This window comes from Poromitra crassiceps (genome assembly GCF_964638095.1).
Source record: "Poromitra crassiceps genome assembly, chromosome: 8".
In the NCBI taxonomy this organism is placed as follows: Eukaryota; Metazoa; Chordata; class Actinopteri; order Beryciformes; family Melamphaidae; genus Poromitra; species Poromitra crassiceps.
This window is the reverse complement of record NC_139629.1, coordinates 18503863-18524736: the sequence shown is the minus strand read 5'-3', so window position 1 is coordinate 18524736 and position 20874 is coordinate 18503863. Positions and strand designations below refer to the sequence as shown.

Here is a 20874-nt window from a genome sequence, read left to right as displayed (position 1 = left end):
GTTTGTTTGTTGCTCCGTGAGGTTACGAGCGCTCCATGCATGCAGCAGGCTGTTTCGCCAGCCTGGGTCTGGCAGGAGGGACGAGGCGCAGCCTGCCCTGCACTGCGCTGAGAGGAAAACCTTTGCACAACTTTTAACAAGAATCACGAAAAGCCCCCAAACTAAAATTAAAAACGGATTTCATTGCGCGGTTTATCTCTAGTTAGACGAGGGAATTACGTGGAGAAATCTCGCATTGTGTTACCCCAGAGCGAGATGTTTGTCCTCACTGTGTGCTGTGTGCTGCGAGCAGCGAGGCTCTTAACGTAAGTTTAGACAAGCCACGCACACACACATGGGACAAAATGGGACAAAAATAATTAAATTTCTAGTTCGCCACTGAATGGCCAAATTGATATAACTATCAACCATTTCAGGATTTTCTGTTTCCATACAGGCCACCAGCGTTGGCTAGTTGTTGATAATTATAAAGATATTGCTCCTCTCAAATAAATTATTTTTGAGGCAGTAGGCAAACTGTAATGGCGTCGATTTCCGAAAAAAAATCTTGACTTAACACAGCCAAAGAGTCTAGTATAGACAAGAGTATATGTCATTTCTTGGTTTTTTCCATAGGTATTTTCAAATCACTGTTCTAATACATATCTAGGGGGTAAGTCCTCCTTTAACGATGCAAGTAGCCATTTTGATGTGGCTGTGACGTCAACTCGGAGAAACCGGAGCTCTGAATGATACCCGAATTTCCGAGCTGTAATTCTGGCCTGGACGACCGTTCAATTCACTTTTTACAGGTCGGAACCCATTTTTTCCGGCGGTCCGAGTTGTCTTGAACGGGGTATTATTCCTTCTCAAACTACTTCCTACATGGTGCTAGTCTATCAAAATATCTTGGCTGTCATTGATTGTGTTGCATAGTGGTTTTCTGAACTGTTGACAAATTGTGATATTGTAAGTCGCTTTGGACAAAACAAAAGCGTCTGCTAAATGACGTAATGTAAATGTAATGTAATAAAAAATATATATATATATATTTCTTTTTTGCAAATTTCATAGTTCAACGAAAATAGTTTATGCTTTAAATCTAAAATGGTTCATGGATTACATTCTAATAACAAACCTATCAAATTAAAAGTCAAGCATGTTACCGTGGAAACAATTAAGCTTAGCCCAAAATTAGAAATCAGAATGAGGGGGTCCCCGGTATATTTTCTATCTTGTAAGGGGTCCTTGGCTGAAAAACATTTGAGAACCTCTGTGTTAGATGATGTCATCATTCCTACTACGATGTCGACAGTGATGAATGTTATGACATCACGGATGAGGTCATAACGCCCGATGTCGACAGTGATGAATGTTATGACATCACGGATGAGGTCATAACGCCCGATGTCGACAGTGATGAATGTTATGACATCATGGATGGGGTCATAATGCCATGTGATGTCACGTTCAGCTCTGCTGACCCTCGGCAGTTTGTTCATAGTTTCTCCAGACTGCAACAGTTCTCAGCTTCGAACCCTGCAGTCCCACTGTTCAAAAGGCCGCCTATCAGTGCTGTTTGCTGAGGACGCAGATCAGGTACGCGCTGGGGATTGGAACGGACTCGTGCTGTAGCGGGCACGCGCTGGAGAGGTTAAGTGCGAGCGGACAGAGAGAAGAAAGCGAGTGAGGAGCATGGTTCATGTCCGCGGTTCAGAGACTGATTTGTGTGCGTGCGTCCCTGAGACCTGTAAGTCATGTCACTGTTTAAGTTATCAGTTAAATTCAGTTATTTTAAAGCATAAGTTTATATTCATGTTGGTGATTTGGTTACCTTATAAGGATCCGTGATGGATTCCGCTCCTAGTACACGTGGCTGTTAATTGAATAATTGATTGAATGTGTTGGGTGCATTGTGGAGATTATGCTATGACTAAAATTATATTAGAAATAGATATTTGCCCTGCATTGGTATTGTATTTCATAGTGGTTCTTTGTTTGGTGCACATTTAAATAGTTAGATTGCATCAAGTTTATGCAAGTCATAATTGTAATTATTAGTGATGGTTATTTTCCACATGATATATGTACCTGTAGGGTTATATGCTGGCTAGTGTACGTATAGTGTATATACTGCATGTATGCATAGATATATGTATAGATGATGCTATAGGCATTGTGTTTGGTTTAGTTATTACTGTAATTATAATAATGCATATATATACCGTATATTTTTTCTTTACAGAACCACATACACATGTAAACCACGCCCATGTCTGACCATTGCTCAGTCAAGTAAAAGTCTTGAAAGAAGTTGTCTGCTTCCGTGTTTTAACAGACACACCTGGAGCGAAGTTTAAATCCAATCAGAACCAGCAAGTTATAACGTCATACAGTCCTTTATTATAGCCTCACCAACACCCACCTTATCAAGTGCTACAGCAATTCCAGTTATCGACCGCTCCAAGCCCTCCAAGACATGGTTTTGTTGAAGTGGGGGGTAGCAGTCAGTTCATTTGTGGACCAGTACATGGCCAGTTCAGGCTTCTTGACGATCCCAGTGAGGAAATATAGTCCCAAAAAGCTCTTGAGTTCTGCCACTGTAGTGTCCTTCCACCTCCCAAGCCTTGAATGTGGCAGAGCCTCACTGACCTGACTGATGCACTGGTGTGCATACAAGTTAGTTTGGACTACAATGTCCTGGAGCAGCTCATCATTTAGGAAGAGCTGGAAGAACTCCACTGGTTGAGCAGCACCACCACTATGAGGACCCGGTTCTGCTGTGAAGGGGATGTGGGTTGGCTCCCAGTCAACGTCACACCACTCAGGACCTGCAGGCCGAGGACGTTTCCCACTTCCAGCTCCATCTGCAAATTATAGAAATACATAATTACCATAAAATAGTGTTTTTTATATGTGTGGTACTGAATTCTGGAGTTCTAGAATTTCTGGAATTCTGGCTGGAACCTGTGATGTGAAAATAAACCTGATTCTGAAGTGTGCTCTTACCCATTTTCCTGGCACCAGAGGCTGTGGCACCAGGTGCTGTACCGCTACAGCTGGCTGCTACAGGCTCATCTTCAGAGTCTGAAATAAAGTAAAATGAATTGACTGACTGCTGGCTTTTGTACAGTCATAGTAATTACATTTACACAAGTTACACAAGTCATCTCAAACATCGTCTTACCACTGCTCTGTGGAGCTTCGCTCCTGGATGGGGCCCACTCATCTTCAGAGTCCTCCGCGTCTGGGGAAGACGTGAGGTCACTCGACTCGGACTCAGTCAGCCCAGCAGCCGCAGCCGCGACATGCAGGGGCTCACCCCGTTCATCATCCGAGACCTCGGAATCGGTCTCCGGCACAAGCTCATTTCGTATGGAAAAGAAATCGAGCAATGACCTCTGATCCGCCGATCGCTTGCGTTTGGCCGCCGAAGACCGCTTGCGTTTGCCCGGCATGGCACAAACACGCCACCCACTCCCAACTAAACTGAAATAAAACAACTACTGCTACTAAACTGAACTGAAATAAGGCTAATCTACCGGCTACCAACTCGATCAAACTGAACTAACGCTAAATACTAAAATGAACTGACGCTGACGCTAATGCTAACACGAACTGAGCTAACGCTAATGCTAGATGAGCTAAGCTAACTACAGTAACTACGCGCTAACTAACTATCTACACTAAAGATCTACTATAAAGACTATACTAAACACTACTACTGTACTAACAACTACAAACTAAATCAACTACGCTAACCAACTCGCTCTAAATCTGACGCTAAATTGCTGAAATTCTCTATCTATAAATCGCTATGTAATGCTGTCTGTCTCTGTATCTAACCAACCTACTTTCAACCCACGCCGATCAAAGGATCCCGCCTTCCTTATATAGAAATCTTTGTTAGAGTACTTCCGGGGCAGCGGGAGAGGTCGGATCCACATTCACCTATTGCCCAAGGGCGCCAGCTAGTGGAAACCACTGAAAAAACAGTTTGACGTCTCAACTCGTCATTGGCAGTCAACCGTTGGATTTTGTTTGACGAGTCAACTCGCCATTGGCAGTGAACGTGTTAAGTTGTAATATTTTTTGTCTCGCCAAAAGTAACCAGGAAGAGTCCCACTATGAGATCAGTTTATCAAAATAACGCCTGTACGAAAATCTGATTTTGGTTGTCGGAGATTTTAGACCTCTGGGCTGCTGAGTGCTCTCAGCGCTCTCAGCCCGGGCCGGAAGTGGAGGCAGGCCACTCACTCACCTCCAGCCTCACTGTGGGGATTGATGTGTTGACTAAGCTAGCCTAATGTTTCCGTGGCATTTTGATTAACTTTATGATTACATTTCTTTTGGCGCAAATGTTGGTTTAACATATCTAACCGTGAGGCTACGTTGTTGTAGCTACCCCCCCGGTACAGTGTGGGCAGCCCAACCTAACGTTAGCGTGCGTGAGCCAGGCTGCCTGGTCTATTGCCTGGTATATCGTTACTAAGAGAGGAGCTTGTGAAGAACGAACATCCCCACAGTCAAAGCATTTCCCCCAGATATGCATATAAAAACGTTTGTTGCTTTAATAGCCTACAAAAAATAAAACGTCTGTTTGTATGTCATGCTAACCCGTTAGCGATGAGCTAATGGTGGTTGTGTACTACTAGGCCGCCCTCATCTCATCTTATACCCAGGACGGGAGTTAACGTTATAAAACACATTTCCTGTCAGTTGGACAACCTGGTCAGTTCTGAAAATATGTGTCTATTATTGTGTTATTTCAGCTATCGTTATCGGTTGTTAAGTTATAGTAATATGAAAAACAGCCGACTAGCAAGCAGCTAATGCTAGCTTGCATGTTAAAACCATTGTGTATGTCATGCTAACCCGTTAGCGATGAGCTAATGGTGGTTGTGTACTACTAGGCCGCCCTCATCTCATCTTATACCTGGGACGGGAGTTAACGTTATAAAACACATTTCCTGTCAGTTGGACAACCTGGTCAGTTCTGAAAATATGTGTCTATTATTGTGTTATTCCAGCTATCGTTATCGGTTGTTAAGTTATAGTAATATGAAAAACAGCTGACATGCAAGCAGCTAATGCTAGCTTGCATGTTAAAACCATTGTGTAGCCTACTTATAACGTAGCTGGAGTAACTCATAAAACACATATTTTCTGAACTTACTTCAGTCCCCAACCAACGTTAATTCCTCACGCACAAAACATTTGTTTTCATTCCTCAAAACAATGTTCTTTTTATTGGGGTCCATTGATGTCTGTAGCCAGCACAGCCAACATGAGCCACCGACCTCCAGGCAGCGTTAGACAACATGAAGCCGTGTGTCTTGTCTGTGACGATAGATCTATTATGTGCAGAGCCTGTCCAGCCAATGACGGCTTGAGACTGGCTGCCACAGCTGTCAATCATCCATTTTTATCCCTTTTTATATGTCAAATAACTACTTAAAAACAAACTGATCAGAAAAATGACCACTTGCACAGGCATTAGCATGATAATGACTATCTAAAATGATACAAACCACCTTAGGAAAAAAATTATCTGACGTATACTGTGATTATTTCGGTTGTGATTTTCCCATCCACTAACATGGGGAGGCGGGCCTTGTGACCTAATACTGGATTCAGCCGTCAGGGCGGCGATCTAACATGCAGCGGCTTCACTAAACGGGAGGTGAAGTGGCGTCCATCTTTATAAGTCGATGGTTTCAATATGTAAAGGCAGGATACCACATCGCAACTGAGCACATAAGGACCTCTTGCTTTTAGGTAAATTAAACATAACATATTTTTCACATTTAAATTCATTTTTAAATAAACAATATTCTTAATTTTGGCTTCTGCCAAATTTCTTCAGTCCAAGACTGTAACCAGTTAGCACGGATCTGAGATTTAAACAGCTCCACATTTATACACATTCTTTGAGAGTAATATTCTCCAAAACCACACTCCTGAAAGAGGTCTGACATTTCTGAGACCCACTCCCCTTCAACAGACAAGTCCCAGAAGAAAATCTGACTAGCAACCCTATTGAATGGTAGGTCCAGCAGCTATCAAAGAGTATTGAAGGCAAGAGTCGACAATTGTATGCTTTTAGACAGTAGCACTACGGCTACCACCAATTTGGCCAGAAAACGTCTCCTTGGCCAATGGGACAACAAAGACGGGCCAAAATGGCAGATTCTCTGCGCGTTTACAATGAGAACAATGCATTAACTGCCAACGTTAGCCGTGAGCCATCCACAAACTTTAACGAAAAACACACAACACAGACAGACGGACGGACGGACAGACACAGCACGCACACACAAGTTGTTAGGTATGAAACTCACCCCAACACAAAGAAGAACATCTCACAGCAGACACAGTTCCCTTCATCATGTAGCCTACGTTGTTCGGTTAAAATGTCGCTTCTTATTTACTTGCTTTGTGGATTGAGTGATGTGATGTCTGATTCATTCGTCACGGCGTGATAGACTCTCGTCTCGGAACGTCCCCTTGAGAGTGGAATCCAGGAAGCTTGCACCCCGTTTTATCGGACCTTTTGCTATTGAGCGGGTTGTGAACCCCGCTGCTGTCCGCTTGATTCTGCCTGCTTCTCTCCGTCGCGTCCACCATACCTTCCACGTATCCCAGGTCAAGCCGGGTCACTCTAGTCCCTTGTGCCCCCCTGCAGCGGCTCCCCCGCCGCCTCGGTTAATCGACGACCACCCTGCCTACACGGTCCGGCGGCTGCTGGACAGGCGACGCAGGTATCTGGTGGATTGGGAGGGGCACGGCCCCGAGGAGCGCAGCTGGGTTCCTCGCCGGATCATCCTTGACGCTACGCTCATTCGGGATTTCCTTGCGTCTGGCCGGGCGCCATGTGGCGCCCGTAGAGGGAGGGGTACTGTTAGATGATGTCATCATTCCTGTTGATAGGGACACATAGTACTGTGAGCCATTTCTATGTGAGGCGTTGGTGGGTGTGGGGGGAGGGGGTTTATGTTCAGAATCAGAATCACTTTTATTGCCACAGTACGCAAGTTACATACGAGGAATTTGTCTTAGTGTCTGTATGCAGCGTAGTGGTCACATCAATATACAAAGATAAGAAGTAGGAAGATAACTAAAGTGCAATCAAATTGAGTAAATATATAATATGTACATGAGTGGTGAAGTGTTCTGTGGATGATAAATATGAATTTACGTTGGATTTACATGAGATTTACAGACTGAGTTAAATAGACATTAAATAGGCAGTGGATTTACATGAATTTACAGTCGGAGTTAAATAAGAGTTTACATTGAATGTACATGAAATTTACAGGCTAAGTTAAATAGGCATTAATGTGCAGGGAATTTACATGAATTTACAGTCCCAGTTAGACAGGCATTAAATTAGATATGAATTCCAGTCCAATTATAAGTGAATTTGTTTGTGTATGTATTTTTGCATTTTGTGTCTTCATTGTAGATGTTTGTGTTTCTTTTCTTTTCTTTTTCTTCTTTTGTGTCAAAAGATTTGATAAAAAAAAGAAAATAAATAAGAACTCAATTAATGGTGGAACCAGCCTTTATCTGCCAGCGCTGAGTGCCCAGTGTGGAACACTATAATAGCTGCAGGCCACTAGACTCTGTTACCAGCTCCTTCATTGCCCTGTTGGGAGCTCAGCAGAGACGACGCAGAATACATGAAATTATAATGTCACACTAACAAAAATTCACACAGGAGGAACACCTCGCTACAGTAATTACAGTGTTTCTATACTCCTTTCCTCAATCTGTAGTAGGTCTGGTGGTGTTTCTGCACAGAGAGCGTTGAAGTGGTTCCTCGGATTCCCTCCGGTTTCTTCTCTGAGGCCACGTACCTGTAGTTGAGGGCCATCAATCATCAGCGTCTGCCGTACTAATGAAGTCTCTGACACGCTTGGTACTCCTGATAGCTCCAGACAGATGTAGACTGGTAAAAGAATAGTATGTCTTCCTTCTCCATGACAATAGATGAGTTGATCAGTCAATCATTCAGCGTTATTTCAGGCAGCAGATCAGAGGAAGGAGGCGAAGTGGATGGAAGGGAACGGGCATTGATCATCTCTGTAGTGACACCTCTTTGATTAAGCTCTGATTAAACCCCGTGTGTTTCAGTCTCTCCGGCGCCGTTTGTCTGACAGAAAATATATTGTTAAATGCAAAATGTAGGCCGGCGCTCGTTCATACTGTAGAGCAGGGGTGCCCAACCTTTTTTGACCTAAGATCTACCTTTCAAGTAGCCAGCCTCCCGAGATCTACCAGTCCAGTTTCAACATTGCTAACGCACACACATCGTTTCCAGCCTGCAGTAACTAACCTCACAACACTTTCTCGTTGTCCCACAACCACTTGATATTAGGGCTGTGAATCTTCACTGGCCTCACGATTCGATTACGATTCAGAGGGCTACAATTCGATTACGATTATCGATGCATCTCGATGCATCTTAAATCGATGCATCACTCTTCTCCCCCAATACATGATTTATTTTTTCTAACTTTCTTTTTTCTCACTGTGTGGCTCCTTTTAAAATACAAGTGCATTTGGAATTGCATTGTATTATGATCCATAATTAAAATAAACAACTGCATGTACTTCCATTATATTTTTATTTGATTATAAAAAAAAAGAAAAGGATAATCGTTTTTTGACACCGCTCGCGATCGACCTGGGGTCAGTCCGCGGTCGACCAGTAGACCGCGATCGACTGGTTGGGCACCCCTGTTGTAGAGAGACCTCTTTGGTCTGTCCTCCATAGCTGCACAGTTGTTTCTGCATGCTATGCTTTTTTTTCCTCATACATCTTACTGTGTTTCAGTGTGGAGCCAAGCCCCTCGAACTATCATTCAGCCTGTTGCATCCCGGTATAAGCAAACGTTAAAAATAATGGGGGGAAAAACAAACATGCGGTGGCATCACTGCCATAATACTGAAGCAGTATAACCTGCTAAGCTTTGATTTTCTTTTTAATTTTTCATCTATTAAACTAGTTTTTAAATGTTTACAAAACTTAGCACCAGAGGTTTTGTGCAGGTTTGTCAGTAGACAAAATGGCACCAGGATTACCAGGGGCGCGGCAAGTGGCAATTGTGAAATTGCACGCCGTAAGACCTCCTTCGGGCAGTCTGCTTTCTCAAATGTGGAACTCACTGCCAACAGAGCTCAAACAAAATCTAGATCTTAAAATCTTTATTAAAAATGTTAAAGACGGGCTCAAGCTTAACCAGAGCTGTATGCATTTTTTATTGAACTGCGTTGAATTCTGAATTGATTTGAATTGTAGTTATTACTCTGGTTTCCTCTCTTTCTCTACTCTTACAAATGTGATACGTACATGTTGTAATTCTGATACGATGATACTATGTTGTAATATGTACCATGCTATAGTTGTGTGAATTCCTCATCTTTCTTCTTACTAAAAGCCTAGCTAGGGACAGGAGTTGGAAGCTAGCAATAGCTCCAAACGCTGTATGCAAAACATCAGTTACTAACGATAATAACGGTAGATGAAAAAAATAAATTGTGTGCTGGTATGTTACTTGTAGTCTCCTTCTCCTTCGTCCTTGCTGCAGTGAACGGAGGCTGGTCATCGTGGACGGACTGGTCGCCCTGCAACGTGCGCTGTGGCCGCGGCGTGCAAAAGCGCTCTCGCACGTGCACCAACCCGGCTCCTCTCAATGGGGGGGCCTTCTGCGAGGGCATGTCAGTGCAGAAGAGCACCTGTAACACACTCTGTCCAGGTGAGCACCTGTAACACACTCTGTCCAGGTGAGCACCTGTAACACACTCTGTCCAGGTGAGCGCAAAAGACACAACACACTGCATTGCTTTTCAAGTGAACCCATAGGGCAGGCCTATTCAACTGGCGGCCCGGGGGCCAAATCCGGCCCGCCAATCAAGTCACACCAGCCTGCGGACCAGTTCTGAGGGGGGTTTCAGATTCAGATTCATTTATTTAAAGAGTGGGACATTACACGTTAATGAACAGTACAGCCGTACAGTAAACATGTCAGGTTATAGCCCAAGGGCTAGTTTCCACCTGTAGTCCCATGGCAGGTTGATGTAATCATGAAGGAGAAAAAAGATTAATAGTACAAAAAAGATTAATAATACGGAAGATTAGTAAAACCAAAAATGATTAAAACACACACAATTAATAGAACCAAAAAATTTATAGTACAAAAGGTTAGTAAAACCTCAAATGAATAAAACACACAGAGCATGCAGCGAAACATGACAGATGTTAAGTGTGGTCACATTGTTGTTTTGATCTGAGCCATAATTTCAACTGGCCTTTGAAAGTGGCGAGACTAGGGCATTCTCTAATAGAGGGAGGTAGATTATTCCAGAGGGTGCTTCCCGTAAAGGATAAGGTCTTCTGGCTAAAAGAAGTTTTTCTAAAGGGGACCTCGCAGACCTTGTTCGTGATGGCCCGAGTGACACGGGTCGAGTTGGCGGTTGAACGATATTTGATGAAGTCAGCAAGAGGAGGCGGCGCCAGTCCATGTAGAACTTTGTATATTAGACAGGCAAAGGTGAAATTTCTAAAGTTCTCAAAACTTAGCATGTCATATTTACGTATGACATGACAGTGGTGATGAGAGAAGGGTTTTTTATCTAGTATTTTCAGGGCTTTTTTATAAAGTAATTCGGCTGGTTTGAGAGTAGTTACTCCTGTCAACGACCAGCTAGTTATACAATAATTCAGATGCGAAAGGATCATCGAGTGTAAAAATAAAAACGCAGCGTCTGTGGACAGACAGCTCCTTATTTGTCTGAAGTTATACAAGTGGAATTTAATTTTTTTGGAGATCATTTTAATGTGGTTGCTGAACGTTAGGTTGGAGTCCAACATCACGCCTAAGTATTTAAACTTGTTAACCACAGATAATTCCTCTGACCCCAGGAAGACATTGGAGCGCGGAGGTGCAATGTTTCTTTTAGAAAAGAACATACAAACTGTTTTTTTTGCATTCAGCATGAGACAAGATTTAGTTAGCCATGCCTGGATATGAGAGAGAGCTGAAGATAAGACACGTGCCGCCTCCCCTGGGTTTTTAGCCCTTGTGAAGATAACTGTGTCGTCAGCATAAAGCTGGACATCTACATTAAAACAGTAATCAGGAAGATCATTAATGTACAAAGAAAAGAAAATTGGCCCCAAAATTGACCCTTGGGGGACCCCTACTGGACAGCTCAGGTAAGGGGAGCTGACTCCGCCAACCACAGTGCACTGCTCCCGGTGAGACAGATATGATTCAACCCATTTAATGGCCGCAACAGAAAAATTGAAGCTGGACAATTTAGAGAGGAGCACACTGTGGTTGACGGTGTCAAACGCCCTCCTAAGATCGAGGAACACAGCTCCCACACAACCATCCCTGTCCAAGGAGCCTTTTATTTTCTCCAAGGAGAAGGGTGGGGGTGGGGGGATGGGGTAAATTCTCCTCGCTCTCTCTCCCCCTCTCCCTCTCTCTCTGTGTCACCTCTCTCTCTCTCTCTCTCTCTCTCTCTCTCTCTCTGCCTCTCTGCCCCCTCTCTTTCCTCTCTCTCCCCCTCTCCCTCTCTCTCTGTGTCACCTCTCTCTCTCTCTCTCTCTCTCTCTCTCTCTCTGCCTCTCTGCCCCCTCTCTTTCCTCTCTCTCCCCCTCTCCCTCTCTCTCTGTGTCACCTCTCTCTCTCTCTCTCTCTCTCTCTGCCTCTCTGCCCCCTCTCTTTCCTCTCTCTCCCCCTCTCCCTCTCTCTCTGTGTCACCTCTCTCTCTCTCTCTCTCTCTCTCTCTCTCTCTCTGCCTCTCTGCCCCCTCTCTTTCCTCTCTCTCCCCCTCTCTCGATGACACAGCGGCTTCATCGGCAGAATCAAAACCAAGTCCTGTTTCCATTTTTCATCTGTGGATGGATTTTGATGTGTAACTATTTTTTTAATTTCTGTTTCTGAAAAGAAAATAGAATTGCAAAACAAAATCAAAACACGGACCACGAGGCTATGATTAGGCTTACTTACTTTTGCAATGTAGTCAAATCTAAAAATGTTAAGATGCGATGGCGCTGATGATAATAATAGCTCATGGAAATGTCCGGCCCCCCGGGCCCTTAGCTTTCTGACTAGGTGGCCCCCTGAACAATCTAGTTGAATAGCCCCTGCCATAGGGACTCGTCTTTTTGTCTTAGCACAGCACCCAATCATCTAATCATGCAATCAGCCAGCAAAGGATGAGTCTGAGCAGGTTTGTCAGCTTGATGAATGTGGGCAGAAGCTGTGGGAGATCATTTGCTTGTGTCGATGCATCATTTTTCAGGGCATTTCTGCACCGATCCTGCTCTCCTGCTGCTGCTGCTGCTGCTCAGCGTAATATCCCTGCAAACAGTCTTCATAAATGCATCGCCTGCCTGACCCTGTTGCTGATAATGACAGTGGTTTGTGCTATCTGAAACCTACCACAGCAGACCTGTGAGAGACAGCTAGCAGAGGGAAAACATATGAGATATAAAAGAAAAGTTATCAGGCGAAGGGGCAGCGCACTCCTCCAAACATTATGCCGACACGTACACACTCTCACTGTCTCCTTGAAATCAAAAGGATTCTTTCTCTGCATCTCCAGTTTGAGCACAAACACGACATTTGCATTTATATTAGCATGAGGAGGGGAGACTTTGAGAAGCCATGGTGTTGTTCAAGTAGAAAGCACACTTGATGGAACATGACAGGAGCAGAGTGGCGTATTGTTCACAGTGGGGAAAGATGGTACAGCACTCAGATTTGGCATGCTGGGAGGAAAGAGGCCTCTCTTTGTGTGAGGGCAGTTATAAAGCTGCTGCTCCATGAAGCCAGGGAGGGAACTATTTTAGGCCTGATGTTTGGATCTTTGGTGAGCAAGGTGTGTATCGCTCTCATGTCACAAGTTCACAAAGCTAGCCTTTTCACCCTCGTGCCTGTACTTCTGCCAGTGTGATGTGTGAAACAAAATAAGAAAGAAATAAGGAAGAAATAATATTGCTGTACCCTGAATTTGACAAACAATTTCCAAACGAAATGGAAAGTAGCGTTGTACTTGGAGAGGAAGATAAGAGTCTGTGGGTAGCCGTGGCAACAGTTTGTCTCTGCCTGTTAATTTATTTGTTATTTGTTTTATTATTATTCCAATGAACATTTTCCTATTTATATAAACAGTAGGTAACTGTAACTCATTCTATATTCTGTTTACTACAATGTATACAGTACCTTGCTTTGGCAACATGTACTCTGTTATTTCATGCCAATAAAGACACTTTGAATTGAGAAAGAGAGAGAGAGAGGAATCAGCTCACACAACCGGCCTTCCAATGCACACTATGGACATACAATGTGTGTGTGTGTACGTGTGCGTTCTTGCACACTCACACGTGTCTCTATGTGCTCTCAGTGGACGGTGGCTGTGCAGAGTGGACTGAGTGGACGGTGTGTAACATGTGTCTCTATGTGCTCTCAGTGGACGGTGGCTGTGCAGAGTGGACTGAGTGGACAGTGTGTAACATGTGTCTCTATGTGCTCTCAGTGGACGGTGGCTGGGCAGAGTGGACTGAGTGGACAGTGTGTAACATGTGTCTCTATGTGCTCTCAGTGGACGGTGGCTGGGCAGAGTGGACTGAGTGGACAGTGTGTAACATGTGTCTCTATGTGCTCTCAGTGGAGGGTGGCTGTGCAGAGTGGACTGAGTGGACAGTGTGTAACATGTGTCTCTATGTGCTCTCAGTGGACGGTGGCTGGGCAGAGTGGACTGAGTGGACGGTGTGTAACATGTGTCTCTATGTGCTCTCAGTGGACGGTGGCTGGGCAGAGTGGACAGTGTGTAACATGTGTCTCTATGTGCTCTCAGTGGATGGTGGCTGGGCAGAGTGGACTGAGTGGACAGTGTGTAACATGTGTCTCTATGTGCTCTCAGTGGACGGTGGCTGGGCAGAGTGGACTGAGTGGACGGTGTGTAACATGTGTCTCTATGTGCTCTCAGTGGACGGTGGCTGTGCAGAGTGGACTGAGTGGACAGTGTGTAACATGTGTCTCTATGTGCTCTCAGTGGATGGTGGCTGGGCAGAGTGGACTGAGTGGACAGTGTGTAACATGTGTCTCTATGTGCTCTCAGTGGACGGTGGCTGGACTGAGTGGACAGTGTGTAACATGTGTCTCTATGTGCTCTCAGTGGAGGGTGGCTGTGCAGAGTGGACTGAGTGGACGGTGTGTAACATGTGTCTCTATGTGCTCTCAGTGGACGGTGGCTGGGCAGAGTGGACTGAGTGGACAGTGTGTAACATGTGTCTCTATGTGCTCTCAGTGGACGGTGGCTGGGCAGAGTGGACTGAGTGGACAGTGTGTAACATGTGTCTCTATGTGCTCTCAGTGGACGGTGGCTGGGCAGAGTGGACTGAGTGGACAGTGTGTAACATGTGTCTCTATGTGCTCTCAGTGGACGGTGGCTGGGCAGAGTGGACTGAGTGGACAGTGTGTAACATGTGTCTCTATGTGCTCTCAGTGGACGGTGGCTGGACTGAGTGGACAGTGTGTAACATGTGTCTCTATGTGCTCTCAGTGGACGGTGGCTGGGCAGAGTGGACTGAGTGGACAGTGTGTAACATGTGTCTCTATGTGCTCTCAGTGGACGGTGGCTGGGCAGAGTGGACTGAGTGGACAGTGTGTAACATGTGTCTCTATGTGCTCTCAGTGGACGGTGGCTGGACTGAGTGGACAGTGTGTAACATGTGTCTCTATGTGCTCTCAGTGGACGGTGGCTGGGCAGAGTGGACTGAGTGGACAGTGTGTAACATGTGTCTCTATGTGCTCTCAGTGGACGGTGGCTGGGCAGAGTGGACTGAGTGGACAGTGTGTAACATGTGTCTCTATGTGCTCTCAGTGGACGGTGGCTGGGCAGAGTGGACTGAGTGGACGGTGTGCAGCGCTGAGTGCGAGCGTCAGCGCACCCGGGACTGCACGGCTCCGGAGCCCAAACATGGCGGGCGGCTGTGTGACGGGCCAGCGTTCTCCACACAGAACTGCACCGGAGGCCTCTGCACACAGAGTGAGTCACATGTTAGTTTAGTGAAAGTTAATTCAACAAGTATTGTACTAGTCCAGCAAATGACTCAAGTCAGAGTAAAAAAGTAGCATAATTCAAAAGTACTCAAGTAAAAGTACATTTGTATTACTTTAAAAATATTTAATTATTTACCTTAATAATTACATTTCACACGGCCAGCACATGTTACCAGTGTTACCTAAGCTGTCTCAATGCAATGTCATAACCAAGAAGAGAAGAAGAATATTCAGATAGTATTGTGGATTGTTTACACCTGTCTAATTCAACTGGTCAGTCTCAAGCACGATTTAATTCCATTGGCCACTGCACCAACCAGTTTGGGCACGCTAAATGCGGAAGGGATTCTGGGCCTGTTAGCGAGCAGTCCCAATCAGTTTAATAGATCCATGGTTCCAATGCTACCCTGCTGCTTTCATAGTGTGGTGTGCAAAACCAGAATCTGAATTTACTCAGGAACGGATTGTACATTTAAAAGTAGCTATTAGAATATCTATTATTTAAAATACTTGCGTAGGAGTAAAAGTACAGCATTATAAAAAATACTTAAAAAAGTACAAATCATAAAAATAAAAACTCAAGTACAGTAAACGAGAGAAGGTACTTGTACTTTGGTGCGGAGTGCACCAGCTGGGCGTAAAAAAGTAGGTCTTAACTGTTACGCCGGTCTTCGCTACGCCCGACGTTGTGATTTGAATTTACACCGAGTGCACCAAGCCTGACTTACCAGGTCGTAGCTGCGCCCGGTCTTTAGGCTGCGGACGTGCGCGTCCACGTGAATACGTGCTTGTTGCCAAGCAACACACTTCTCTCAGACGAGCTCGAGACAGCTGACAGACAGCTCCAACTCAGCTCAAACTTATAGAGTTGTATTCAAAGCATAGAAACATTCTCACAGCTAAATTTAACATCGCCAACACAAACAAACAGAAACAAGATGCATGGAATTTGATCACAAGTGCAATCAGTACTGAATGCGATGGCGGACTGCGCACTGTGGGCAGTTGACGAAGTCAGGAGGAAATGGAAAGATCTTCCGACGCATCAGCTTTTAAAAACCCGTCGACGAGCGGAGGTCCTGCGCTGGCACTGACAGCGCAGAGCTGTCAGTCCCGACAGCGCAGATCAAGATGAGACAGCTGTCAGTGGGTACGCCTTGGGTGTAACTTTCACGTCTGCTCCATACCAGACGTAAAAGTTACACCCAGGCGCAGCGCATACAGGGCTTAAGACTACATGGTGCACTAGTCATAAAATTAAGTTAGTCGTAACTTTGAGTTCTACGTCGGTTCTACGTTCTACATCGTAGCGTTACACCTAGGCGTACGCCCAGCTGGTGCACTCAGCTCCTGGACATCAGCGCCTCTCTGCTACAGCAGCAGTGCAGCTGCATGGCATCATCAGTCAGTTCCATTGTGTTCAGGGACTGTTATTATAGATTTACTCTTCATAAATCTTGGCAGTGTGGGCTATAGATCATCATCATTATAATCATCCGTTATTATCATCACCTCATTAATTTTCATTACTCATCATATTACCTGATCACATCATTCCTACATATTGCACCATCACTGTGAAGAAATATTATCTTTGCCTCCAACACAGCAAATAATTGTATCAGTTTCATCATGCTGCAAGGAGTAAGTGCCAAGAATGCATTTTAATAATCTTCTCACACACACACACACACACACACACACACACACACACACACACACACACACACACACACACACACACACACACACACACACACACACACTCACTCACACACACACACACACACACACACACACACACACACACACACACACACTGCACACAGACATGGATGGATGGATACACATTAGCCACTAGCTGCGAATTTCAAAGAAGTTCTCGTAACAATTTACAATAAAGGTCACTAAATGATGGGCCACTCCCGTCATTAACTAACCCTCAGCTAATGTAGGGGCACAGTGGCGCAGTGGCGCCTCACAGCAAGAAGGGCCTGGGTTCGATTCCCGCAAGGGGCGCTGTGGGCACTTAAAGGAACACTCCGCCCATTTTCAACCAGCTTTGTATCATTAGAACATTAGTAGTATATCAGAAAACTGTAAACGGTTTTGAAGTCTGTCATTTAATTTGACAGTTATTGAGTGTTAAAGTGTGGACCAGTGACATCACTGGTCCACACTAACTCAAATTAATAACTCATTAACTTAAATCAACTCTCAATAACTGTCAAACTATTCATCATTCATCTAGTTTGACAGTTATTGAGAGTTGATTTGAGTTAATGAGTTATTAATTTGAGTTAGTGTGGACCAGTGATGTCACTGGTCCACACTTTAACACTCAATAACTGTCAAATTAAATGACAGACTTCAAAACAGTTTACAGTTTTCTGATATACTACTGATGTTCTAATGATACAAAGCTGGTTGAAAATGGGCAGAGTGTTCCTTTAAGGTGTGTCTCCATTCTCATGTCCTCAGTGCCTACGGCCCAGCTGGTGTCGTCAAAAAGGGCCCTTCTGTGTAGTTTGCATGTTCTTCCCGTGCTCTTCTGGGGTTTCCTCCAGATACATGGAACCCCCCACCGAAAACATGCATTTTTTTTTTGCAATTTTAATGTTTATTAACTCTAACTCTAACCCTAAACATTAACTAACCCTAAACGATTAAATGATGCATACATTAATACCTAGTTAACATCAACACCATTAGTAGGCTAAATGTTCACTAGACACATTAGTAAACTGTTAGTTAAACTGGTTAGTTAATCTTCATTCTTAATCATCTTAATTCTTAATTTAGTGACCCTTATTGTAAAGTAAACTAATGTTTGTGTCTTTGCAGACCGAAAGCTGCTACATGATGTCAAGCCACAGGGTGAGTTCCTCCTCAGGTTCCTCTGCCTGCTAGTAGCTAGTTTATTATTATAAACGTCACTATCACCGTGTACCTGAGCCTGGGTCACTATCACTGTCTCTACCTGAGCCTGGGAGAACATCACTCTCACTGTCTACCTGAGCCTGGGAGAACATCACTCTCACTGTCTACCTGAGCCTGGGAGAACATCACTCTCACTGTCTACCTGAGCCTGGGAGAATGCTGATTGGCTGAAAGGTGTCTCTTCATAGAGATGCTCAAGCAGGCATTTTCTGTGAACAGTAAACAGAAAAATACAAGTAGTTCTGTTTCTTAAGATTGATCGTTAGCTCTTGAGCAGAGGATTGTAACAGGTGCTGAGGTGTTTTCTTCACCCTTGGCGTTCTCTGTTTACTACTTTTCTACATAGATGACTGAAATGGTGCTCGGAGAGATGTTTCACCTGCGCTGTTTGCATGGACTGCTTCCTTAGTAGGGAGCAGTGACAGACAGATGGACAGGCAGACAGACAGAAGCTTTGTGTAGTGCAGGTGTTAAGCGCTGTTAATAGACATTAGGTGAAATACATGCAGATTTCAATTTACACCACTATTAACAACTCTTCTGCCAATATAATATCTGCATTGCATTCATATCATTCTTGTACGATTTCATCCAGTGTAGCATTTCGATCAAACAACCCATACTCTCTCTACCACTGCGTGCCCATTGTTTCAATTTCTGCATTGAAGTCCTGGACCACCCATGTGTTGAAGGGGTCCTGGACCACCCATGTGTTGATGGGGTCCTAGACCGCCCATGTGTTGAAGGGGTCCTGGACCACCCATGTGTTGATGGGGTCCTGGACTGCCCATGTGTTGAAGGGGTCCTGGACCACCCATGTGTTGATAAGGTCCTGGACCACCCATGTGATGATGGGGTCCTGGACCGCCCATGTGTTGAAGGGGTCCTGGAGCACCCATGTGTTGATGGGGTCCTGGACCACCCATGTGTTGATGGGGTCCTGGACCACCCATGTGTTGATAAGGTCCTGGACCACCCATGTGTTGATGGGGTCCTGGACCACCCATGTGTTGATAAGGTCCTGGACCACCCATGTGTTGAAGTGGTCCTGGACCACCCATGTGTTGATAAGGTCCTGGACCACCCACGTGTTGAAGGGGTCCTGGACCATCCATGTGTTGAAGGGGTCCTGGACCACCCATGTGTTGATAAGGTCCTGTACCACCCATGTGTTAAATAATAATAATAATAATCGGTCTTATATAGCGCTTTTCTTAATACTCAAAGACGCTTTACAATTAACAGCTAAATGTGTAACATAACTAAGGACAGGTGTTGGACAGACACATGTGGAGGTTAAGAAAGGGCAGGGGCAGGGTGGGGTTAGGTATTCGGGTGTTAAAGTGGTCCTGGACCACCCATGTGTTGATGGGGTCCTGGACCACCCATGTGTTGATAAGTGCTTGTTAATCAGTAAGGCTGTACAAATCAATTGAATGCCAATTAAATCAAACCATATGTTCTGCTTACTTGTCCTTTAACACAGTTATGTATTTTGTGTTTGTCAGGAAAGGGGTGTGGGGGGGGGGGGGGGGGGTGCGTCACACCTGCCAAAACTTGCCAAGCCCTCAATTAACCTACTAGCTTTGCTGCTTTGCATATTTTGTCAAATTCTCCTTGTTTTGAGCTTCAGGCTACTTAGGAGGCTCTCTCAGCAAGTCCTGTTGGAGCAGCACATCTCATTATCTTTAAAGAACAAGCTGCTCACTCTTTCTCTTTGTGGGGTTGGACGCTGCAGCAGCGCTGCTGGGACCAGATAGAGCCTAATCACTGCCGATGAGCTCATTTAATGAATTGGTTTTGTCACATTTATCCCTGTGGAACCCCCGGTGCATCCCGGTGGAACGGCGAGCGCCTCCCGACGCTCCCGAGCCGCGCGGCGTTTGAGATGACAGTCAGTCAGGTGCCGGGTTGATTATAATCGCCTTCCTTCCGAGAGTTCCTCATTAGTGCCTTTAACACGCGACAAAGCGCTGCACGGCAAGGCAAGGCAGGGTAGACGAGGAACAGCAAACAAAAAAAAGTCACTAAAGTAGTTGGGATTCCAAACCAAGGAAGACTTGTCTCCTTAAAATAAAAAAAAACTTTCTCAACTTTAGCTCTGCAGATATTCCGCAGCAATATAAGTTTATTTTAGGAGAAAGACTTTCTCTGCCTTCTAATTAAAGAGCTGTCTAGAGGTAGAAGGCTAACACGAAAATGCACTGAAGAAATGCAAACTTTACAACTTTACCCTCTCTCTGTCTCTCTCTCTCTCTCTTTTTCTCTTTCTCTGTCTGTCTCTCTCTCTCTCTCTCTCTCTCTGTCTCTCTCTCTCTCTTTGTCTCTTTCTCTGTCTGTCTCTCTCTCTCTCTGTCTCTTTCTCTGTCTCTCGCTCTCTGTCTGTCTCGCTCTCCTCTGTCTAGGTGTGGAGAGCAGCACTGATGTGGCGCTGTACTCCGGTCTGGCTGCGGGCGTGGTGACGGTGGTGGTGCTGATCGTAGCGGTCACTCTGTACCGAAAGAACCAGAGCGAGTACGGCGTGGACGTCATCGACTCCTCTGCCCTCACCGGGGGCTTCCAGTCCTTCAGCTTCAAGACCTCTCGCCAAGGTGAGCCAGACACACACACGCGCGCACGCATGCGCAGTCAGGCAGGCAGACAGGCACGCACGCACGCATGCGCAGTCAGGCAGGCAGACAGGCACGCACGCACGCATGCGCAGTCAGGCAGGCAGACAGGCAGGCACGCATGGATGCACTCACACACACACACACACGCACGTAAACACACACACACACACGAACGCATGCACACGCACACACATATATTAAAAATGCACCTCTAACATAATGGATATGATGATATGATAAGATATGATAACGCTAATCTC

General features: G+C 45.1%; 1 protein-coding gene across 1 annotated transcript in view; it reads left to right on the top strand.

The window, feature by feature from the left end:
- The window catches only part of LOC310780535 (netrin receptor UNC5D-like), a gene marked incomplete at both ends in the record, with an annotated part of 358699 nt that overhangs the window by 293557 nt on the left and 44268 nt on the right, over window positions 1–20874 (top strand). The window contains 4 exons of the mRNA XM_083641100.1: window positions 9573–9740; window positions 14884–15048; window positions 17907–17939; window positions 20408–20593. Of these exons, the coding sequence (XP_083497226.1) occupies window positions 9573–9740; window positions 14884–15048; window positions 17907–17939; window positions 20408–20593 (552 nt within the window). The remainder of the gene's footprint in view (window positions 1–9572; window positions 9741–14883; window positions 15049–17906; window positions 17940–20407; window positions 20594–20874) is intronic.